This window comes from Chelon labrosus (assembly GCF_963514085.1).
Source record: "Chelon labrosus genome assembly, chromosome: 22".
Taxonomy (NCBI): Eukaryota; Metazoa; Chordata; class Actinopteri; order Mugiliformes; family Mugilidae; genus Chelon; species Chelon labrosus.
Genome location: NC_140355.1, coordinates 2,351,740 through 2,372,127, shown reverse-complemented (window position 1 = coordinate 2,372,127; position 20,388 = coordinate 2,351,740). Strand labels below are relative to the sequence as shown.

At 43.6% G+C, this 20,388-nt stretch overlaps 1 protein-coding gene across 3 annotated transcripts in view; it reads right to left on the bottom strand.

The window, feature by feature from the left end:
- Positions 1-20,388, bottom strand: part of shroom3 (shroom family member 3) — a 57,189-nt gene that overhangs the window by 5,724 nt on the left and 31,077 nt on the right. Inside the window, exons 4-25 of one of the 3 annotated variants that reach the window (XM_084571625.1) lie at positions 17,855-18,073; positions 16,352-16,662; positions 16,013-16,265; positions 15,808-15,863; positions 15,046-15,511; positions 14,039-14,257; positions 13,446-13,869; positions 13,160-13,293; positions 12,917-13,066; positions 12,028-12,485; positions 11,600-11,827; positions 11,225-11,435; positions 10,778-11,075; positions 9,312-9,388; positions 6,415-6,506; positions 5,989-6,272; positions 5,504-5,817; positions 5,170-5,323; positions 3,467-3,591; positions 1,296-1,395; positions 1,038-1,203; positions 661-782 (exon numbers count right to left, since the gene is read on the bottom strand). In XM_084571625.1, the coding sequence (XP_084427751.1) occupies positions 661-782; positions 1,038-1,203; positions 1,296-1,395; positions 3,467-3,591; positions 5,170-5,323; positions 5,504-5,817; positions 5,989-6,272; positions 6,415-6,506; positions 9,312-9,388; positions 10,778-11,075; positions 11,225-11,435; positions 11,600-11,827; positions 12,028-12,485; positions 12,917-13,066; positions 13,160-13,293; positions 13,446-13,869; positions 14,039-14,257; positions 15,046-15,511; positions 15,808-15,863; positions 16,013-16,265; positions 16,352-16,662; positions 17,855-18,073 (4,861 nt within the window). Of the gene's footprint in view, positions 1-660; positions 783-1,037; positions 1,204-1,295; positions 1,396-3,466; positions 3,592-5,169; positions 5,324-5,503; positions 6,273-6,414; positions 6,507-9,311; positions 9,389-10,777; positions 11,076-11,224; positions 11,436-11,599; positions 11,828-12,027; positions 12,486-12,916; positions 13,067-13,159; positions 13,294-13,445; positions 13,870-14,038; positions 14,258-15,045; positions 15,512-15,807; positions 15,864-16,012; positions 16,266-16,351; positions 16,663-17,854; positions 18,074-20,388 lie in introns of all 3 variants that reach the window. The other 2 variants (XM_084571623.1, XM_084571624.1) reach the window with 2 other exon arrangements.

Here is a 20,388-nt window from a genome sequence, read left to right as displayed (position 1 = left end):
TTCAGTGTTGCCCAAACACTCGTCATGTTGCCAGCTATTTCAAAATGAACTGCAGAACCAAACATATACACAGCTCCTACTACTCCTATGATGTACTGCACCCAGTTTGTACTATATGGCGTCTCCTGCTCTTTGACCAATGAGCTGACAGCGGGAATCCCACTCATCTCATTGGTCGAGGTACTGTTGCTTGCGAAGAAGATACCGGAAGACAACAAAGCAACAATGTTTCTGTTCTGTTTCTGTTTGCACTTTTCTTATTGCACTACTACAAGAGGAATGTTCTGCTTTCTATTGTTTTATATTAATTTATAAAGTTTTAAGTTAAGCATGACAAGTTTCTGTTTAAGAAAGATATTTATTTTAAAAATAAATTGTTGAATAATAATTTGTTTTCCACGTGTTCATATCACTCAAAAATATGCATCTAATTCAATTGAGGTTCGAGTTAAAAAATCATTTCACACACACAAATAAGGGTTAAAAAAATTCACCACACCGGGAAGGGTAAAGGCAATCGGGTCGGCCAGCCCTGCCAATGAGGTGTCCCTTATTTATTTTTCAGGGAGTTGGCAACCCTATGTTCAAGTACAATGCAACAAAATGCAGTGCACAGCATTATTGCACAGGTTCATGCAGATGAGTGGAATCCAGTCTCACCCTCTCCTCTGCTGCGTCCTCTGGCGACAGCTCGTCTCTCTCCAGGGCGAGCAGAGCTCTGTCGATCCTCGCCAGCCGGCTGCACAGAGACAGCAGTAGGTTCACAATCTTCTCTAGATCTCCTGTAAACAACAACAACAAAGTCAGCACCTTAGTCAATAATACATTGCAGATATATCACCGGTCAAGGCAGACAGCCATCTACCTGAATTGTTTGGAGTCTCTCTACAATATTGTAAGGGTTGACCTTACTATGTACAGTTCTGTGAGATAACTTATAATTGAGCACTAAAACTGAAACAGATTAGTTGTTGAATGATAAATGATAAATGTTAAAATAATCCTTGTTTTGGTTACAGTGCAGTCAGATGTCGTACCAATGAACATGCTGTACTTGTCTCTCTCGTTGGGTTTAAGCTGTTCCTGCACCAGCGTTTCTATGCCGGCCCCCAGCGCCTGGTGACGCCTCTGCTCCTCACGCAGTGCTTCTTTCTCCCGTTGTAAAGCCGCCTTGCTGTTCCTCAGAGCTTCACACAGCTCCACCTGATGGACAGGAGGAGATAGTGTCAATATACAATGACACCTGCTGCTGCTGCAATTTTTGAATGTGTAAAGACTAATTTCTTTCTTTTTACCTTTCTGGTGTTGAGGTCTTTCTCTTCCTCATCCAGATCAGTCTCCTTCCCTAGATCTGTTGCTGCGCTCTGAGCAGGATCGCAAACGCCATCTTGGATTCTAGAAAAGGAACACATGTAAAAGAAGAGCAAACGCAAAGGCAACTGGACCTTGAGTTTCATGAAGATGTTTCACGTCTCATCCAAAAGACCACTTCAACTGAGCCCCATCCATTTAACCTCTTGCGGAGCCATTAACACCTTGACAGTTGAGGTCACATGAGAGTTAACCAGGACCCTCTACAGCTGTTTGAATAGGCACCCCATAAACTGAGGCTATAGCAATCGGTGCATTGGTGCAGGTTTCATTCCAGCCTGCACCATTCTCTCTATTTGGGTGCTGTGGACTAGTGGTTAAAGTAGCAGTTGTAGGACCATGAGGTCAATGATTTTCCCCTTGATCTCACAGATTTTCCACTTTTTGAATAATTATTTTTCTGTAATATTTCGTTTTAACATGTCTTCGACCGTTTCGTATTCACTATTTAACAAGGTACTATTTTACCTTTTTGGAGGAAATTTAGAAAGATTTCCCAATAAACGTTCACATTAATTCTGTGTTTTATATCTTGCCACTAGGTATCAGTGTTGTTCAACTGATTGGACTGCAGGAAGCCACATGTCTGCCTGTTACACTGGTCTGAGGATATAAAAAGAGTTTATAACATATTTAAACTAGCTCCATATTTTTAATGTAGAAAGGAGTATTTTTATATCTCTGTGATGTTGCAGTATCTGCTGTTGTAAAGTGGTTGGCAGACGGTTTTCTTGTTAAGTTCAAAGGTGGACTGATATGCTGGCTTCAGTGAAGCTGGCAGGCTATGGAACGAACGGGGAAAGGACATTTTGTCACTGATTTTGTCACTGAGACATTCCTGCTCCCAGGCTTGGTGCAATTTCCAATTTCTGTCAGTGAACAGAAGTCTCAGTGTGAAGTAAACATGCAGGCAACGCAAATGCCTGCAAAATAATTGACTGCTGCTTTGCTCTGCAACACGTGCACTGTCTGTGCATTTCTGTGGCCATGTTCTGGTCAAAAGAAGGTAACACAGTGTATACTTGTCTGTATACACTACTGCATCTCCACACAGTGCTTCTGTGATGCAATTGTTCCATGAAACAGTCACTGAGGTTTGACACTCTCCATACTGCTGGGAGAAATGTTGATCAGGTTAGTCTGGTCTCTCCTGTTCTGGCTGATGATGGCAACACAGAATTACTTTTCATGTTACCTCATCATTCAAGAGTTTCCGAGCAATTCAAATAAATAAAATGCTTAAAGACAACTTTGACTCAGATTATAGAAAGTAATCTATGGCACTAGAAAGGGAGTGGCTGTAGTGGAAATCTATTTACACACTCTGAATTGACCTGTATGTTTGAGATATCTGCTGCATCCTGCTGTCATATTATTTCAAGATAATTAATTAAGAAACAATTAAGTTTCAGATTTACCAGTTGAAATGTGCATTTGTCAGTTATTTATGCATTCTTTCAGTGAACATCATTTTCATTAACGAACCAAAGCAGATTCACAATGTCACTGGGTTTACGGATGACACACAGAGACAGCAGAGGTTTGTGATGTTCCTCCTTTGCTTTGTCAGCAGCTGACAAGAGAAGGAGGCTGTCAGCAAACCCAGCAAGGATGATAAATGTTGGTTTACAGGAAGCACCTACCCCACCCCCCCCAACATTCAGCTTGTGCTCCAGTTCCACAACACTCACTATCTGCAATTTTGGTCTTAAGGCTAAATAAACAGACTCCTCTAGAAGGTTCTTAGCCTAGTGTTTTGTAAAGCACTTTAAAGGAAACTCATTCTAGTCTCCTCCATCATTAAACAACTTAAGTCTGTGGTATTTAGTGCATTCCAGTGTTGCGTTTCATTTTATTTTTAAAACTATTCACTATCCTTGATTTTATGCATGTCCTTGCTGTTCTGACCAGAGTGGGTAGGATTATGAGTGAGTTGACAAATTCATCTGCAGACTTATGGTACGCCAAACTAAACAGGTTACATCAGTAGTAATATTTGAGAAACAAAATAAATAAATAAGATCTGTGTCATAGAATATTCAGTTTCAGTGTCTTCTCAAATTCACTAAGGTCTAACGCATGATGTCCAAATTACCTGTCATCCGATTGGTTACTGCCTTGGTGTTGTCTGCTGTTTGGAAAGATCTCCTCCATTAGCTGTACAGTGGACTTACTGCCCCATGTGTCCAAGAGGGACGCCAGGGAAGGGTCTTTCAACACCTGGTAAAAAAGAAGAATCCAAACTAAGTACGACAAGAAATATGTCAGGTGCAAATACAAAAGTAGCGTCAAACAGAGTCAGAACTTGGTATGATAAAAAGGGTCAACTCTAATCTCTGAATGTTCAATGAAAAAAGTAAAGAAATGCAGCAATTGGACACAGTTTTGTTATTTTATCTGTTTTCTGAAACAAGCTACAGTTAAATATTTTAGGGTATTCACATCCACGCTGGAAGAAGGGTGCAGGAATTCCAGCTCTTTAACATGTAGCCCTCTCTTTCCTTGGATGCAAAGGTAATTGGACAGCTGACTCAAAAGCTGTTTCATGTAGAGGTTTAGGCTATTCCTTCGTTATTTCTTCATTATTTAAGCAGGGGTCTGGAATTAATTCAAAGCATAGCATTTGTATTTGGAAACTTTCTGTGAACCAGCAATATGCTTTCAAAGCAGCTTCTAATGGAAATGAATACAGGCTGTGTTTAAGCTACCAAACCATTTGGCTCATTCTGAGAATGAAACAACACATCAGTGAGCTCAGCAACATAACAAGGCCTGGATGTCCACAGAATTAGTGGCGGATGAGCTCAGGATTCTTAGAAAACCCCTTCACAACAACCAGTCAAGTAAAGAAGATCACTTGAGTGGTGGTTGTGTGGTCATGTGTGGCATCGCCAGGGTTAAACTATGTGCGATTATTCAATCCAATGAGGTGAAGATGATTGCACAGGGGTTCACAGTAGAGATGGAGTTTATGAGGGGAAAGAAGTGGAAGATTCTGCACTGGCCGAGTCAGTCACCTGATCTCAACCTGACTGAGCATGCATTTCACTTGCTGAATACAGAACATAAAAGTGTGCCTGAAGACACCAAACTGATATCAAAGATCTACTAGAAATGTAGGTCAAGTGTGAGTTGGCCTTACGTCGCTTGTGTCTTGGGCAAAAAGTTAAGCGCAGTTTATACCTCTGCGAGACATAGACGGCGTAACCTACACACGTACTCTACGCCGGTGCGAGCCATTTATACTTGTGCGCTCGTCAGTCTGGCTCACTCTGTAAAAACACCGCCCAAACGCTAGTTGGTGCTGTTTCTTTATTGCCAGTTGGGTTCATTTTTGTTTCTACTTCCTGCTTTACTTTTAACGATGGCAACAAAACTTTTACCAAAAGACAAAGCAATATTTCTGCATATTTGAATGTTCAAAATAGATGACAACGTGAACAGCCTTCAGTCAATCAGAGTGATCTCCCTGAAACAGCTGAGTCAGTGAGCTGAGAGAGGGACCCAACTAGAGCCAACTGTTGGGGACACACCATAAAAACTAAGGCCAGACTTGGACTTTTTTCCAATTTTATTTGAGCCAGTAAAAATAGGGGGCCTGTGACTAAAAATGCTTGCAGTTCCTGTTGTGCTAGCGTTCCCAGTCAAGTTGATGAATATTTCGACACAGAATGATGCCAAGAACAGAACAGGTATAACAAAGGCAAATGACAAGGCAAAAGCAAAGACACCAGTATGTACACTGTATAAAAGAGTTTTGTGAATAAAAGTAGCAACAAAATAACACCAAAAACCCACCAGCTGCCGAGCCAGTGCCTCTACTCTCTGCTCCTCGGATGTCTTTTCCCTCTTGGGCACAGGCTGGTACTCAAGAACTAGGTTGTCCTCATTTGTGGTAGGTGTGGTGATGGACGTGATGGTGGAGGACTGTGGTTTTGTGGAAGGAGGGAGGCTGGACATAGGTGGAACAAAGACAGATGAGGAATGGGTTAGAAGACTGAAGAGAGGATATCCTAGTGGAGATGTTTAGGAACTCTGAAACAGGACTAAAGGCAGAGAAAAAAACCCTCCAAAGTCCACAATAATAGCATTTAAATTCAGACTTAAATACCCAGATGTTGTAAAGACAAACCTTTTCACTGTCTGCTGTTCATCTTCCTGCTCCAGTTCAGGTGGAGGAGGAGGAAGAGGTAAATCGTCCATGATGATTGTCTCTTGGATAGGCAGAGGAGGAGGAGGTGGAGGAGGAGGAAGAGGAAAGGCAAGGTTTTGGAGGAAGCCACTGTCAAAGTCCTCCTGTGATGCGCCCGTAGAAGTTCCTAGTGGTTGCTCCTGGCTAGACTCAGAGATTCGCAGCGAGGACAGGTGCTGGTGGACGGATGGGTGTGAGGACGGGGGAGGAGATATGCTACTCCCACTGTTCTTTCTATTTGGTGAGGCTGCAACCTGGAAATAAGGTAATGGCATTTGTGTCACTGGTGAAACTGGTTTGGCATTTTCTGCAGAATGCCCTGCCCTCATCTCTAAACTGAAAGCTCTGCTTCTGTATATGTCCTTTGCACTGTCCTCTAACATGCTGGAGTCACTCAAACTGTGTCTTGCCTGTCTGTCTTTTACCAGGGTTTCGCTGGAAACAGCGGTGCCGACAGCAGTGCCTTCACTCTCAGCATCACTTGCGTTGGTTTGCGGGATGCTTGGGAAGGTGATGGCATCCAGGTTGGCCTGGCTCAGCCTCTCACTGACTTGCCACTCAGCGGTGCTCACGTCCTGAGGCCCAGGAGGGGAAAAGGGGCAAGGAAGGCCAACAGAGGCTGCCAAGGTGGAGGTGCTGTGGGCACGCTGGCGGTCACTGTTCCTCTGTCGCTCCCTACGAGTGACGGGAGTGTGGGAGGAGACAGGGTCTAGGAGCAGAACACAAGAACGTTCTGAGCAATAATTTAGGAAAACATTTATTCTGTGTCAATGACTCAAGAAGGAAACAACCAAAGAAGGACTTAACAGGCCAGAAGTTTTATAGAGACAATTCTTTTCCATTTTACTCACTTGGGGAGGGTCCTGCAGACTGGAAGGTGTCCACACTATTTTGGGATGGCTGAGGAGAGGTAAAGCTCCCTGAAGCATGAATGTCTGCTGGTCTGAGAGACATACACAAAGAAAGAGAGGAGCGGGTTGTAAGAGAGGAGATCAATCCACATGGCGTTGTGGACATTTCTCTGGAAAACCAAATAAAGAATCATCTTCATAATCAAAAGGATCACAACAGTATTAATGACTGAGAGACTGCACAGCACACACTTAAGTCTGAGGAATGTTTCTTCAGGGAGAAAGTAAAGGATAGATAAAGGTCAAATACATTTGACATTTGTCTCTTCCCTTGGCTGCACCTCCCGTAGACTTTATTGAACCCTTCTGGTTTTAAAAGTTAGTAATAATATTAAATTACCTTGGTTAAAATTTGAGTTGAAGCATTGCTCTGTCTGGCCGCTTTCAAGAACTACCGTAAAGCTGACATGTTCCTGCATCCTGTTTTCTTAATAAATCCACAGGACAAACCCTGCAGATTTGGATAGCCTTGCGACCTACCCTCTAGGGACACTATCAGGACACAAACATTTTCTGCTCCACTGCTGGTAAGGTTTAGAGTGAGCTGCTGCCCAAAGTGAAGGAGTTCCATTATGCTGGGGTATTGTTCACAAGAGAGGAATAGATGAAGGCACCGACTGTCATTGGAGTGGCTTCAGCATTTGTGTTGGCATTGGAAGAGACCATAACAGAGCATTGTGGTGAAGAAGGAACTGGGTTGGAAGGCAGAGCTTTCAATTTACCAGTTGACCTACTCTCCAATGGCCATAAGCTTTTGGTACTGATTGAAAGAGTGAGATCTTGATTACAAGCATCTAAAATGAGTTTCCAAAGTGGGGAGGCTGCTGTGCTCACCCTTTGTGGGATTGAATTTCTAAGACATGCTGTCCAGTCACTAAACAATACACAAAGCTTTTGACCATTCTTTAATAAGTTCAGAGTATTACAGCCTCTTCAGTGGGTAAGGAGCTAAGACATCTAGAAAGAGTTTGGACTTGGGGATAGTCTGAACAGACAAAATTTACAACTGATGGGAGATTTTGAAAAGCAAATGTATGTAAATGCATGAATACATACATGTAATTTGACATTAACAAGTTCAAAATAATGTGTCGTGATCATTCCAAGACATCCCTTGCAAGAATTGTCATTTTTCACAGCAGTTGTGATATTTTTTTTTTTTTTTAACTTTTCAGTTGTCTGGGCTCAGTAACCAGGATTTATGCCTTTACATTCCTGGTTATTTTCAGGCAGATCTGTGTAAACACACTGAGAGAATTCCTACACTGACCCCTGACCTCCACATTTTGAGAACAAACATATTTAAGCGATATGAGTTAATAAATCCCCGTGGACTGAAGTTGGTATTCTGTTTATTTTTGTGTCTCGGTGCCAGGGAGTTATCTCCGCTTCCTTAAAATTCCTCAGTTCCTCCCTTGTTTAACTCCTTCTTCTAATATCATCTGAGCTCTATCTCTCTTTCCTTTGCTCTCATCCAAATCCACCAATCCTTTGTCTCCTTTCCCAGCGTCATCCTACTGCCTCCTCCTTCTTCTCCCTCTCTCGCCTCTCACCTAACTTTGACTGCCATGTCTCCTTTTCCCTTTCCTCCTCTTTTCATACCAACACAAACTCCTTCCTTCCTCTCCAGGAGTTTTCAGAAAGCCTGTTCTAAAGATGTTTCCTCTCCATTATTCCTAATCTTGTTTTAACACCCCTTTCCTTTCCCTCATTTTTCCCATTGGCTGATTTCTCAACCATTCCTCTTCTGCCCTCACCTTTTACCATTTTTTCTCTTACCCTTTACCTATCCTTTGCTTTCTCCCACCCTACATCTCCTCCATTCTTCCTCTTCTTATCTCTCATTGCTCTTGTGCTTCTCCTCTGTACACTCTCTTCTCACTCGTGTCTTTCTGCTCTTCACTCTACGCCTCCATCTCTGGCTCTGAGATGCCAGCAACAAGGCACATGGACTCAAAAGGCCACATATGGTTTTAAAATAGAGCCAAAAGCACAGACATGATGACTGTTAACAGCTTAATATGGAAGAGAGCGAAAATATCTGAATTCCCATGATACCTTGGTTCTTCAGTAGGAGACAAACAACAAGTTGACATTTTGGAAAAACTGGTTAAAATGAGTCACATCTCATTTGGTAAATCGAAGTCGAAATCTCTGTTATGAAAACATCCTTAGTTTGCCTGTGTTACCGAATCTATTGACCAGCTCTTATAATACAAATGCTGGGAATCGAGTCGCTTTTTTTTGGTTTACTGTGTTTCACATAGAGAAGGAGAACAGGCACAAGAGGAGGAGTGCAGCAGAGTACACACTGCATGGGGCTTATTTGATGTCAAAGTTGTCTATGTCTAAGTTTGAATGATTCTGATCCAAATCTTACCCTATTGTTCCTCCCGGTCATTATTTCCCAGATCAAATAAGTTGGTTAAAATTTGAGTTGAAGCATTGCTCTGTCTCTTTTGTAATGGAATAATTAGGGAATGCTCCTGGTGTCTTTCATGAACTACCTCAAGCTGGGATCTTAAAAATAAATAAATAAATAGCTAAATGAGCCAGTCCTTTGAATGGCTCTTTGAAAGGAATGGATCCACAAGATCCGGCTCCCTTCAAAGAGCAGTAAATCCCATCTCTAGTCTATTAAGTGATGTACTTAGATACGTACAGACTGAACAGAGTGGTATGTGTCATTCTGGTTCCTGGTAATGTTTTGCTTGTCTGTTCCATAACTTCATATTCTAGTGTTCTAATCAAATGGCACGGAACAACAGAGGGAGCGAATGAAAGAACCCACCAGCTAAAATGACAGACCCGGTCTGCTATTTGGGGATATGACATACCTGTCTGCAGCCAAAGCGTAGTGTCCGGATTCAGAGATGAAGACGCCAAACATCTGGACATCGTCTGAAGGAAAGTCCTGAGACACACAAAGGGTTTTCAGTGAGAGTTTCTTTTTGGTTCAACTTTAATATAAGGTATATTTAAATGGAACTTTATTTATCATTGTAATGCAATACCAGAACAGTTATTTGTGTTTGGTACATATTACAGAACAAATAAGTTCTGAGAAAGTATAACACGTATGAACTAAATAGCAATAGCAATAAAAAAGGTTTTAATGCAACAGGTCAACATTTTATAGAATGTGTTTGTATAGAGAGAGGTAGTTTGTCTAAAGGCAAATCAAATATATCAAATCTTATACTATATTTGTTTAATCTGTACAAAAACCAAAGTGTAAAATTTAACAGGTAAGCTAACTGCCTGGGAAAACTTGATCTAATCCAGAATTCCATAAAAAAATACATCAGTAATCATGTACTCAACATGAGTTTCACTTTCCACAGTTAAGAACTGTTCAATAGTTGCTACATATTTTGTCCTCTTTCTAACTTGTATAGCTCTTCTTGGGCTATTGGATTATATCAGTCAAGACTAGATATAACCACTGAGTCTGAATCCAGGCTGTGACATCAGCGATCACAAGTCTGACCGCAGACGTTATCACGCCATGAGAACAAACACAACAAAGGCCTGCAGCCTGCTGTTTCTCCACTGAGCTGGGTTTGAGCTGTAAACTCTCCGCTGCCAAGTTCATCACGTCTGTGTCTATTTGTGTTAAAAATAAACTGGAACATTTGAGGATATTCCAAATTCTGAGTTAACTGCTCCAATATGAAACTAAAGCAAAAGCGTCAACACAGCGTTAAAGTAAGCAGACTGAACATCAGGGTGTATATGTGACACAGTTTGCTTTCATCATTGCAGAAGGATAAAATTCCCTCTTTCCTGCATATCTCTGAGAACCCTGTAAATGTGTGCAAGTGTGTTTAAATTTTCTTGTCATTTTTGCCCAGTTATCGTTTCCAGCTCTATTTCTGAGATAGTCCATGCAAATCGATACAATAAGGGCTAAAGGGAAAAATGGCAGAAAACTGTCCACTTTGAGTAAGGAATATATGCAACTGAATGTTTATCAGACACCATAACACTACGCTGGAGCTATAACACTGTGAGATTTTTACAGTTGAAGGTCTGGGAAACGTGTTTTGTGGTGGTAAGGAGTAGAAATGAACAGGTGACATTACAAATGACAGCAGTCTTGTATGAGTTTGACTCTGTGTGGAGTAGGATGCAACAGGTTTCAAGACATCTGGCAAATCTTTTGCACAAACTGCCAGCTAATGCCCGTTAGTAGAATTATTACCAACCAGTCAAATTAACAAACTCATTTTATATTCTGATGGTGTCCATTCATTATCATCCCACTGTTCTTTAAGTAATGCTAATTACTGCACTGTGTTACCTGGTTCAGACTCTTGGTGGGTGAGGAGCGGGAGCGGCAGTGCTGAGGAGTGGATCTCCTCTCCTCCAGTCTCTCCAGGAGATCCTCGGCTGAGGCGGACTTTCCGGAGCCCCGAGCCGACCCAGCCCTCTCCAAAGCCCAGTTCAGCTTGTTAGACAGTCCCAGGTTGACTTGAGGCTTTGCAGCCTGCTGTTCATGGCCCTGACTTGGGTCTCTGCTAGAACACTGTCGGCTGATTTCTGTTTCAGGGATGTGGGCATGGTGGATGTGGCCCAGAGATTCAGAGCCAGGAGGAGCACTGAAAGAAGAGTTATGAAGTTGTACAAGTCAGGAAACTATAAAAATCAATAGGTTTCACCCTCCGAGGACTATAAAAAGCCAACAATGGCTTCCATAAAAGCCACACTGCTAGTGCCTTAAAAGCAGCTGCCGTGTGGTATTAGTTACCTAGGCAGTGGTTGCGCTGGAGGCCTTGGTGTGGTCACCCTGCCTGGGTAGAAGAGGTTGGATTGGAGGCTCCGTAGGTCTGCTCCTGGAGGGAGAGTGGAGCAGTGACGCATCTCCCCAGAGGAGAGGCTTCGATCTCGACCACAGTCTTGAAGAGAGAGCAGGCTGGAGGTGGAGGAGAGACTGAAGGTGTCTGAGTAACATGAGGAGGCTGAAAAGAGGAAAAGAGATGAGGAGACATGGCAAGACAATGAAGAACCAAGAAACAGAAATGATAAAAGAAGATAAAGTGATCTACCTATTCCGCTCCCTTACACGTTAGCTTTACCTTTCATTCTTCAAACCACCACTCCTCCTCAGTGCTTTTGCACCCACCTGCATAGCTGCTGTTTTCAGGTTGTAGATATGCACTGTGAGGCCTCGACCCGGTCCTCTGTCCTCCGTCGTCTCTCTTCACACTTCTCTTCCTCTCCACATACTCAGCAAGAGCATCTTGCTGGACTTGGCGTAGATCGGGCCTCGACGTGGCGGTTTGAGAAGCTCCATCCCCAACGCGACTTGCTGCACGTTCAAACATCTTCCGCCGGTCTGCCACGCTGGTTTCTGGCACATAGGAAGATCAGGCATATAGTGTGTGGTATACTTTTCAGCAAACGACATAACTGTTAACTTTCGTTGGTCATTGTATGACATGAAACTACTGTTCAAGCAGTGACGGGCCATCAGAGCCAGCAAAGGAAGCGAAGGCCTAGGTGGAAAATGCACAGCCCGCCACTGTTTTAAATAAAGATGTTTCTTTTTACCTCCCCCGCGTCTGAAGAGGGCCACAGTCTCTCCATCCGAAATCCCAACTTCATTCAAGTTCTCAGGCTCTGAGTACGAGCGCATCTTCTGGTCGGCCGTCAGACGTTTACGGCCACAGATTCGCAACACAGAAGGAGGTCCTACGGCTGGGACACTGGGGAGGATTGGTGGGCTCGGGCCTCGAATATCAGGGCTGACCATGTGCCTCTCCTTTGGGGTGTGACGGGAGGTGACCCCTGGTTGTGATTGTGGTGTTATGACAATACCTTGCGGTTTCGGCATGGTTTTGGGGCCTTTCTTCTCCAGGGAGTGGTACTTGGCGGGTGGAGACTGAAGACTGGTGGAGGGGGAGACGGTAGGAGATGGGGGGCTGGTTGAGGAACTGAGTTCTCTCCGTCTGAAAGAGGTGGACCGCAGGACCTTAGACTGAGCATCTTTCAAGGAGTCCCTGTAAGATCTGATTAGAGACAGGTGTTCAACATCAGCATCAGCAACAACACTGACTTTAGTGTAATGGGCTCCTGTTCTATTTTGATGAAAGCTCCTGATCTGCTGCAGGACCCTCACCTGCTGTAAGCCCTCACCTGGTCACCCTGACCTACTGTATGGTCCCTGGCCTGCTGTAGCACAATGTGCTGCAATAAGACCCTCACCTGCTGAAGAACCATGAGCTGCTGTAGGACCCTGACCTGCTGTAGATCCCTGGCCTGCTGTGGCACCATGAGCTACTGTAGGACCCTGGCCTACTGTAGCACCATGACCTGATGTAAGACCCTGGCCTGCTGTAAAACCCTGATCTGCCATAGGACTCTGGCATGCTGTAGGAACCTGATTTGCTGCAGGATCCTAAACCTGCAGAGGGGCCCTGACCTGGTGAAGAATTCTAACCTGTTGGAGGATGTGTCCTGCATGGGACCCAGCATCTCTTGGATTTCCTGTCTCCAGGGGAAGTCCTTGCTGCTATCTCCTTTCTTAGATCCATCCAGTTGGAAAGTGCTGCGACTCCTCTGGAGGGCTGAACTCGGATCTGATGGGGTCCTGAACACCACACAGACATTTAATTGCCTTTCGCCAGAAAGAAAGGTGCTATTTATATAACTATATCTTTAATTATAGCCTTAGTCGTTCTACCTGTATTTTATGTGTTCATTGCTGCCCCCTCTGTAACTCATAGTTCTTTGAGCTTTGATCCCCTTGGTGCTTCTATCCAGCATGTTTCTGAGGTCTTCTGCTCCACAACCACCGCTGCGGCCTTTCTCAGTCATCTGATTCAAAAAAATATAACATAAAGTAGTGATAAATCTCCAATTTTGGCAAGTTAATTGAATTTTGGCTAGAAAAAAAAGCTTATTCCAAAAGATATATACATACAACATGCTACATTGAATGATCAAAACTAAAGTTTGGTTTGAGTTACCCGCATATGGGTGGCTTTATTGTGTAAAGTGCTGTTGCTGTGACTGCGTTGCTTTCCGGCACCCTCTCGACGCTCGAAACGACTGACTTTCTCCAAAACAGAGAGGCTTCGGGCAGGCCCTTGGGTACCATCATTAATGCTACTGTTGCCATGGCTACTACCTGGGACAGCACTCTCAGGGCTAGCACATCGCTGGACCTCGGCTAGGGCATTCTCCAGGCGGGTCAGTGGGTGTTCTTTGTCTTTTTCCTGTTCTCTGTGGTTCAAGTCAAGGTACTGCAGAACTGCTGAGTCACTAAGGTGACGGGGGGAAGTCTGTGAGGTGGAGGTGGCTGGAGCAGGTATGTAGCTGGATGGCACCTGTCCTTGGGCCTGCCTAGAAGAGGCGAATGGCTCAGAATGAAGGCTGGTCTGGTCCACTGATCTGAAAGGAGGAGGAGGGAAAGGAAAGGAAAGGAGTAAGTGTTAGCAAGAGGTTGAAAGAAGACATCACTGATGTATCTCCTGATACTAACCAACCATCTGTCAGACATTAGACATGTGATCTCTCAACGTGACATAATCTTGACCCTGACAATGATGCCTTACTGTACCTGCTCCTGTCTCCCCTAGACTGGACAGTTGAGTAGGGGTTAGGTTCCTGGTACTCTTGGCTGTGGGGTGCCTGGCTTGTATGAATATGGGATCCTTGAAAGGTCTGACCACATAGTTCCTGGTAGTTTTGTTGTCTTTGGGCCCCTACCTGGCCCTCCGAACCCCCTCCAGTAGCTTTTGTGTGTGGTCTGCTGTATGCTCCACAGTCTTGTTGGTGCCTAATGACAGCACAAAAGTAAGAGTTAGGACACATGTCTGTGAAGATTGTCAGTCATCCAGATTATGGGACGAAAAAAACCTGCTAAAACAAAAGAAACCAGACTTGACTCAGTTTTCTTGAAGACATTTCACCACTTAGGTACTATAGGTACTTCTTCGGTTCTAAATGACTAAATAAATGGTGGACAGTTTAAGTTTCAGGACTTAGCAATCATCAAATTGCAGGAGCGTATCTCGTTGTTAACAGAACCCAGTCATATGAGCTTCAGGTGGGCACTACCCACAGATGTTTCAAATGAAAATCTAAACTCCCCACTAGTCATTTAGAATGGAAGAAGACACTTGGATGAGTGATGAAAAGTTGCCAATAAAAACTGCACAACAAGACGTGTGTGTAAGTGTGGATGGTTGTCTGCGATAGACTGGAGACCTGCCTAGGGTGTATCCCAGGACAGCTGGGATAGGATCCAGCCCCCCCGCGAAACTTCATGGAAAAGCGGTTACAGAAAATGAATGAATGAATGTATATGACATTCTTTTAAAGCTCATTTTATCTTGTGTGATGTGACCGAGCGTAGGACAACCATCTAGGACTCCTTTCAATACAAAATTAGTTTATCCATAGGTTTGCAAATGTCTGCTGGGAATATACTATAAAGACGGAAGACAGAGAAATTGTGGACTATGTTGAACAAGTGATTTGAAAAGATGAGAGCTTGGCGAGTGTTGTTCACTTGGTTGCAATATCACTGCTAGATGCAACTAAATGTTGCACAGTAAATAATACCTGTCTGCTTCGTGTGCTCGGGTTCTGATCTGTGTAGAGCCAGATGTGGGATAAGAGGGGTGGTGATACGGTGAAGAAGAAGAAGTGTTATTTTGGTATCCATTTTCAGTAGCTGACATCCTTCCATCCCTCTGTCCCTCTGTCGCTCCTTCATCCCTTCCGCTGACATACTGTTGACGGCTACTCTCCTTGGCCAGGGCGGGGTAGACTCCAGAGGAGCCCGGACCAGGGCTGGAGCTGGGCATCTGTGCATAGTGGGGCTCAGGCTGGGGAACAGGGTACACACCTGTAGGAAGAATGAGCCGACTGGGCAGGGGGTTGGGGCCTGCAGGACCAGAGGAGGGTCCAGAAGGTGAAGGGGGCTGAGGACAGCCTCCACCTTGTCTGGGTTTTGTGGTGGGGCTGCTCTCCGGACTCTTCTCTATTACTGTGTGGAGCTGACCTTCTAAACCGTATGAGCCTTTAGCTGGAACAACAGAAACGTCAGCGCTTATTAATTCATCTATACAGTAAAAAAACAAAACAAAAATAGCATCAAGACAATTGGCTGTATAACAATTTGCTGTATAGTTAAATTGAAGTCCTGTCGTTTCTTTGCATATTTAGTTACAAGTTACATAATCCACCATTGTTCTTTGCTATAACATTTTTTCCTGTGGTCATATATTTTCAGCATCCACTTTTTACAGCTTTGATTGGTAGAGCTGGAGTCTGTTCTGTTTTACAAGTAAATACAACCATGGAGCTAGAACTAAACTCTACCTGTACCTGATGAGACAGGGCCACTGGAGTGATGCCTGGAACCTTTCTGCAGAGACCTGGGTAAAAAAGATCAGACGAGAGGCTTAGAAAACAGGTAATACTAAAAGGGGAAAAGCACTGTATTCTTGGTTGAACAATAGCCCAAGCATTATCGTATTGCTGAGTGAGAATCAGTATTCACTTCCATATGACAAGCCCGTCTCACCTTAGTGAGCGTGTATTCTCCAGACTGGACCAGGAGTTTGGTCTCTCATGGTTCCTGATAACGGCGTAGCTGTCGCTGCGCCTCGGAGGAGCAGGTGCCCCCTTCAGGTTCTCATAGGAGCTGCGGCTGGCTGCAGGGCCCCATATCGGCCCTACACTGTGTCTGTTTGAAGCTGGTATGCTGCTGCTGCTGCTGCCACTACTGCTGCTGCTGCCACTACTGCTGCCACGGAAACAGACCCCGCCCACTGAACCTGGAACCAACATTCGCAAATAAAAGCAAATGTCATCAAATAAAAGTTGCAACCCCTTAAAACAAATCCTAAAACAGAAACCTTACCTTGGTTTAACCCAAGCCTCAAGCCGCCACTGGAGTCACTGTTACGGAGCAGAGCAGCAGAGGTGGAGCTCAGCTCGTGCTCTTGAGAGAGGCCCTGCTGGGCGTCATAAACTGTCCGGACATAACGAATGTCAGCCTGTTGCATCTCTCCACTTCCCCCTCCTCTCTGAGTGACGGTCTCCAGCGAATAGGAGCGCTCGGGGCTAAACGAAGGGGTGGACGCAAGGTACTCTGGGATACTGGAGTTGGTGGAGAAGGAGGAGTAGGCTGAGTCCCGCTTGCTGTGGAGGTGGTCAATGCTGTTGGAGGACCTGGAACACGACAAGGGGTTTAAGATCATGTTAATAGTCTTGTAGTCCTTGATCAAGGTTTTTTGTTTTTGAAGGGCGACATGAGAAGAAGACTTCAGTATTTAGTGGAAGTTTTCTATGAAGTCACCATAACCTGAGTATTGAATGTGGTTTGAGGTTTGAGGCCAGGCCTGAGCTCTGCTTTCTTATATCATAAATGCATACTGTCGGTGCTAAGCTCTCCTTCAGTATCATATCATATGACATGTTTCAACTGAATCAACCACCAAGCAATCCGTGCTGTGAATATTATAAAAAGGCTGAGACAGTTACAGCTATGAAGGAAAGAAAAGACTTTATCGTCATTGTATGCATGATGCAGTGAAATTGCGATATGCCCGCCATAGTGATGCCTTTAAGGAAAATAAAACACAAACATACATAAAAGATATTCTCACACATCACAAACGATCCTATTCGCACACAGGGTAAGACACACCCAGGCCATGCTATCAAAGACCTAATCAAATTGTTCTTGTCTATAAAACTATTGTTATTCCATTTCAGATAAACATTAACTGATGATTCATTAATACAGTATCTCTCAGTCTGTTCTGTTCTGTATTAAATTAAAGTTATTATACTTGGGAAGAACACCACGCCCCATATCATTCTATTTCCAGCACTTACCTATCTATAAAGGTGTGTCCTAACCCTCTCCCTCTATCTCTATCTCTCTCTCTCTCTCTATTCATCTCAGTTCTCAACCCCCACCCTTCAATTCCCCCGTTCCTTCTCATTCATCCCCTTCGACCTACCTCATTCCTTCCCCTTGACCCTTCTTATCCCTCCATCAATTCCCCTCACGTCCTGCCTACCAAGGCGCGGCCTTTGTTAGTGAACTGGTCAGATCTATAGTCCATGTAATTCAGGAGCTACTTCTCAATGACTCATGCTTCTTTTATTTGTTCCTCACGTCTTTCTCTATGACTACTTGTATTTGCATGTTTGGTTTTGGGTATTGTAATTTCCACATTTTAAATTCTATAATATCAATAGACAATACAAACAGTATATCAGACTTTTGAAATTGTTTGGACTTTGGCCTGAGCTAGGCTCACAGTTTCCACCTGCTTCCTGTACTTCTTCACAGCTGAACAATTCTGTATGAGTCACAAACAGAAATGGAAACAGTATGTTTGTTTGTATGAACCTGGAAGAGGACAGCTGATGGCAAGAGGAGTAGGCTGGGTAGGATCCGCTGTGGCCATGATGGCCCAGTGTGTGCTGGTGCTGGGCTCCAGAGTGAAGATGGGAGGACTGGGGATGATCCAGGCTCTCCATGCTGCCCCTAGAGCTGTACTGGTCAGGACTTTTCCTCAAGTAGCCCCCGCCAGAGTCAAACCCACCGGACAGGTCGGTGGTTGAGGCACTAAGAGAAACAGACAAAGAGAAAGGGGGCTTTAGGTGTAGAAGGTATTTTGTGTTTGCTCCTGTGTCCTTTTATTCAGTCTTAAGTTGGAGCTCTTTGTCTTATTGGAACTGTTACGTAAAAGTGACTCAGGTTCTCATTCTGACAGGAGATAGATAAGTAAAATTGGCAGAACATTTAGGTAATGAGGTGCACGTCTCTTCGACTGTTGGCTGTAAAGCTGGTGCTCTCTGGTTGAATGTGCTGCTACCTCACACTGAAATGCTGACTGGAATGTAAATGCGCGTGTGTCTACGTCACAGTTTGACCCACCAAGCCTTTCAACCGAACACAATGCAATTACTGCTCTGGGAAAGAGGACAATGTTTGTCTGTATTTCTCATTTTCTGTGTCACTAACTTCTGTGAGGCTATCATTTGTTTTAGAGTGTGTCTCTCTCTGTCAGCTCAATTTGACTTTCTGTCTCTGGCCTCTGTCTCTTAATCCCACTTCTGTTAAAGCCGGGCTGCAGAAATGTTCCGATGGAACATTAATACACGTCTAACAGGACTTACTGAACACTTGTGTGTGTGTGGGTGGTTGGCCAGTGGGTGTTGCTATGGGAGACCCAGAGGTGAGGGGGAGGGGCATCAGGAATGCCCCTCTCTACAGGCAACGACGTCAATGGCCTGTCCTCTCTCTCTCTCTCTCTCTCTTTTACAAACACACACACACACAATCTCATCAGAGACTTTTATTTGCTCTTCACTGGTGAATAACACTATCAGTGATGTAACTTGCTCAGTTCCATTTCAAGGCAATTATTTATCTATCAGTTTGTGCAACTGTGATAACGTTCACACAGCGCTGTAGATACATCATTGCGTATTATGTCAGCTTTTAGTGTTATAATGTCTGCAGCAATGACTCCAGCCAGCAGGAACAGTCTGGTCTGAGACCTCAGATCTAAACTGTGAAAGCCTTGACACTAATGTCAGCAGCATTAGACCTCTCCATATTGTTACACATGCACGCATGACCATAAAAGCGTCCTCAACTGCCATAAATGTTTGTCACTTTGCAAAGTGCCCGTCATTTCTAAAACGTCCTTCATTGTTTAAATTACTCACTTAAAATGTATTTACTTTCCAAAATGCATTTACACAAAAAAATACTCTGACATGTTCTTCATTTAAGAAAAAAAATGACAATTCTGTGATGTCCTTACTACTCCAAAGAGTTAGTCACATGTGCTTCCACATTTCATTTCTTTAATGTCTTTAATTAAAAAGTTAGACAAAGGAGTAAAGGGTCTTTTACTTTTTAAAATATCCTCACATCTGCCAATGTGTTCCTAATGCTCGTCACCAAAATAACATTTCAAAATGTCCTCATGGTCTAAGAATGTGTCCATAACAATCCTCCAGGTTACAAGTTCCCACAAAGATAGAAATACTATACAGTTTATAAGATCAACAGGTTTCTTTTCCATTTAAACAACTCTCATCATATATTATCTGACACTCACTAACCATTATATGTGTATGATTAACTTTTATATTTCAGTGTGTTAAAAATCCCATCAGCAACTGGCAATTGTTATGCACAAGTAAACACATAAATGTCTGAGGTTGCTGGAGGTGAAAACAAATGATAACCGCATGTAGAAAGAGGAGGACAAAAAACACAGTTAAAGGTCACATCATGTATGAGACGGACAGACATACTCGTCTCATTCATAAACAGTATATAGATGGATGGTGGAACCCTCCTCAAAAGTGAAGCCAAAGCAAGTAGAGCTCTCCCTCAAATATATTGTTTTCAAGGATGGTTTCTGTCATTTTAGGTAGTTAATATAATGTTGATACGTGTTCAAGTGTCAATTTTTTGAATAAGTTTAGTTTTAGTTAGTTATTTGACGCTATAGAAACAGGATGTGAAATATGGCAACTACCAGTTGTCATGCCAACCACTCCGTAAAGCCCCATGGGAACGTGAGAGTTGTAAAAAAATTTTTTTTAAAACAAGTACAGTGTATAATCCAACATTTCTTTGTAACTGGTGGAGGTAGAGGAGAGCACAGTATTAATTAAATGAAAACAGGAGTGAGTCTGGAGGAAGCGTGGTTGGGTCATCGATATCGTGGCTCTGTGTGGCTCCACTCTCAGACCGTACTACACAGACTCTGGCTCCAAACTTGCAAGATGGTGCCACCCGAACCCCCAGGAAAATAGCGTCAGTTTGGCCAATGCTAGGAAGTGGGGAGACGTTGTCTATATATATTCAGTCTATGGCCTCATCACATCTATGACCTGCTTCTTATTGAACAGGGGTCA